The 2,903-nt window shown below is 27.4% G+C and overlaps 1 protein-coding gene across 1 annotated transcript; it reads left to right on the top strand.

The window, feature by feature from the left end:
• The first annotated feature begins 403 nt into the window (after positions 1-403).
• Positions 404-2,077, top strand: LOC124845845 (protein LURP-one-related 15-like). Its single transcript, XM_088108732.1, has 3 exons — positions 404-645; positions 1,203-1,436; positions 1,809-2,077. The coding sequence occupies exons 1-3, from the start codon at positions 445-447 to the stop codon at positions 1,986-1,988; spliced, it is 615 nt and encodes a 204-aa protein (XP_087964858.1). The 5' UTR covers positions 404-444; the 3' UTR covers positions 1,989-2,077.
• The last annotated feature ends 826 nt before the right edge of the window (positions 2,078-2,903 follow it).

Genomic DNA, 2,903 nt, shown 5'->3' with positions numbered 1-2,903 from the left:
AAAGTATAGAGATTAAATTGTTTGAAGTTGCCTTAATTATATATGTATTTATATTTATTGATGTGCTTGTTTCCTTTTGTGTAATAGTTTTTCTTTAATTTAATTCCATACCGTTACATTCGTAGAGTAATTATTGCTGATTTGGTAAAATGCACATATCAAATCTAACTTTAATTTCGAAGGAAATTTCAATTTAAAACTTTTGTTTTGTTACCAGCATACTTAACTGTGATAGTGGTTGATTGATGTGCCTTATTTGTGACCACATTTTTATTTAATAATGCTGCAAAATCTTGGATAAGTTGTGTGTGTATGTATCTGACAGGTGTATTTGATAGATACCATACACTTGCAATTGGTATTAGTAACCGTTGCTCTATAAATTGGCATATACAACACATAAATAAAGACACTTTTGTCCCATCAGATACCTTCCTCTCTCCAATGGCAGATCAAGTCTCAGTTATCAACCCTTTCTACTGTTCTCCTCACTCTATAACTCTACAGATTAATACTGAGACAGGAATCACTTACAATGAAAACGGTGATCGTCTCTTTTATATGGAGAATGCTTTTTGCACACTTCATAACCGTCGTGTCTTATTTGATGATAAACAAAAACCCATCGTCACTTTATACAAAAAGGTTTGCTTTCTCATGCATCTATCTATACTCATACTCAACTTAATTACTTTTAGGTAGTTCATATTCGTCCACTACACAGATAATCTATACTTTAATTTTTCATTTTAGCCACTAAACTAAACTAGGTGTTATAGTTATGATGGTCTATTTTGGTAAAACATTAAGTGTTTTGTATTTTTTTCTCAGTCTTAATCCAATCTATACTTAATTACCCTTTTAGAGTTACAATTTTTTTTTTCTAAAATTAATATATATGTCTCTACTCTTCTATCTCGTATTATTGTTTATTTTCTTAATTAATAATTATTTGACCTTACTTATAATAGAATTGGTTATATTATTAAGTAGATTTGTTCCAGATTGTATATTTATTATGATTATTGTAATAAAATTTTCGAATATTTGCATGAGATGAATATATCTGATTTCTTTAATATTCATGTCTTATTATTTTTAATTAATCCTGTGTGAGAAAATTTGCATAAGGTGGGTCGGTATTATGTGCATCGCTACACTATCCATGTTATTCTTATTCTTATTTAATTTCCATTATGCAGGCCGTGACGATTCATGAGCGATGCAAAGTTTTCAAGGGTGAAAGCACCGATTCATCTAAATTGCTGTTTTCTGTGAGAAAAACCAATAAATCGATTCCACCTGGGATTGCTAAATTGAATGTGTTCCTCGCAAACAATCAAGACAAAAAAGAAAGCGACTTTAGAGTCATCATTTATGGAAGTAAAAATTCTTGCACAGTTTATGCCGGTGAATCTCCTACCATTGTAGCCAAAGTATGGGTTACTAATTTAGTATATCCTTTTACATGTATTAGTAGTTCTTTGTTTTTTTTTTGAGAAGTAAACTTTAAATATGTTATTAATAAAATTAATCTTAACTCAATCTCTTTAGACAAGATTGTTAAAATGATATTTGTTCTTATTTGTATAAATTAATTTTATTTTTATATTAAAGTAAATATAAGTCTAATTAAACTTTACATACTTATATATACATACTTATAGTATATTTTGTTTATATAATCCGATATGAAATCTATACTATAATAACTTCGTGACTTAGATACCTATATACTGTTGATATTTATGATATCTCTAAGAATTATACAAATAACATTTACATGTTTCTGTCTTAAACTAATGTAGGTTGAGAATAATGGTGGCTTCAAAGTCTCGGTCTGTTCCAACGTGGACTACGCATTCATAGTGGCACTACTTATGATTGTTAAGGATATGAAATGCTCTAATGGGTCCACAGATAGTACACAAAACACTAGTACTGCCATGAAATTGATTTCAGCATCCTTGTCGCTCGGAAGCCAGTAAATGAATGTATTGTATGTCTGCTCTATTATGTTGTATATGACAATTTCTATTATCTTTTATTATATCAAATATAGCAAAGTTATAGTTCAGACGTTATAATAGATCCGAAATGTGGGGACAAGGTTTGTTTTTTTACCATATATATCTTGTAATAACAAGACCAACGACACAATTTTGTAGGTAAAAAAAAAAAGAAGAAAATTACTCATGGGTAACATAAAGTTTGTCATATCAACAATTACTAATAAATGTTTATATCTGAATAACTTTACTCACGAATTATTCTTTAAATAACTTAGTTATAGACAAGTTACCTATGAATAACTTATTCATGGATTAATATTTTATAGCATGATTACGAACTTATTCATGGATAATTTATTTAAATTGGTCGATAACTTATTAATGTATAACTATCTACTGAATTTCTCTTGGTTAAATTATGCATGTACTTTTTTACGAATAAATTCGTACGAAACAATAAAAATACTATTTTGTCTTTCATGTCATGCCTATATACTTGTAATTACAAATGTGTGAAAGAAATTTTATCTCAATAGTTAAATACCGTAATTCACATATGGAACTATTTAGTACTTTTCGACTGATTTCCATCCAAATCCAAATATTTTTTATCCGGAATTTTTTCTATATTTATAATAAAAGTATTTTCGGTTACATAACTCTGGATAAAAATATTATTTATTTTATAAAAAAGTCTTTCAATACGTATTGTGATGAGAAAATATCAATGTGTTTTTAAAATAGGAATCTATATTGATAAATATATGAATTTTTTTATTTACATAATTCATAAAATTATAGGATAAAAGATGTATTTACATTGTTTTATATATTTTTTGGATGTGACTCTTTATTGTTCTTTGTAAAAAATTAATTATGAATCTTATTTGG

The sequence above is a fragment of the Vigna umbellata genome, chromosome 3, assembly GCF_029865625.1.
Source record: "Vigna umbellata cultivar VRB3 chromosome 3, Vumbellata_1.0, whole genome shotgun sequence".
NCBI lineage: Eukaryota > Viridiplantae > Streptophyta > Magnoliopsida > Fabales > Fabaceae > Vigna > Vigna umbellata.
This window is presented reverse-complemented; position numbering and strand designations above follow the sequence as displayed.

Excerpts from the sequence above, each read along its gene's own strand:
- LOC124845845 (XM_088108732.1), top strand. The coding sequence starts at position 445 with ATGGCAGATCAAGTCTCAGTTATCAACCCTTTCTACTGTTCTCCTCAC. Across the intron at positions 646-1,202 it reads TCGTCACTTTATACAAAAAG|GCCGTGACGATTCATGAGCG; the intron begins GTTTGCTTTCTC and ends TCCATTATGCAG. Across the intron at positions 1,437-1,808 it reads CTCCTACCATTGTAGCCAAA|GTTGAGAATAATGGTGGCTT; the intron begins GTATGGGTTACT and ends AAACTAATGTAG.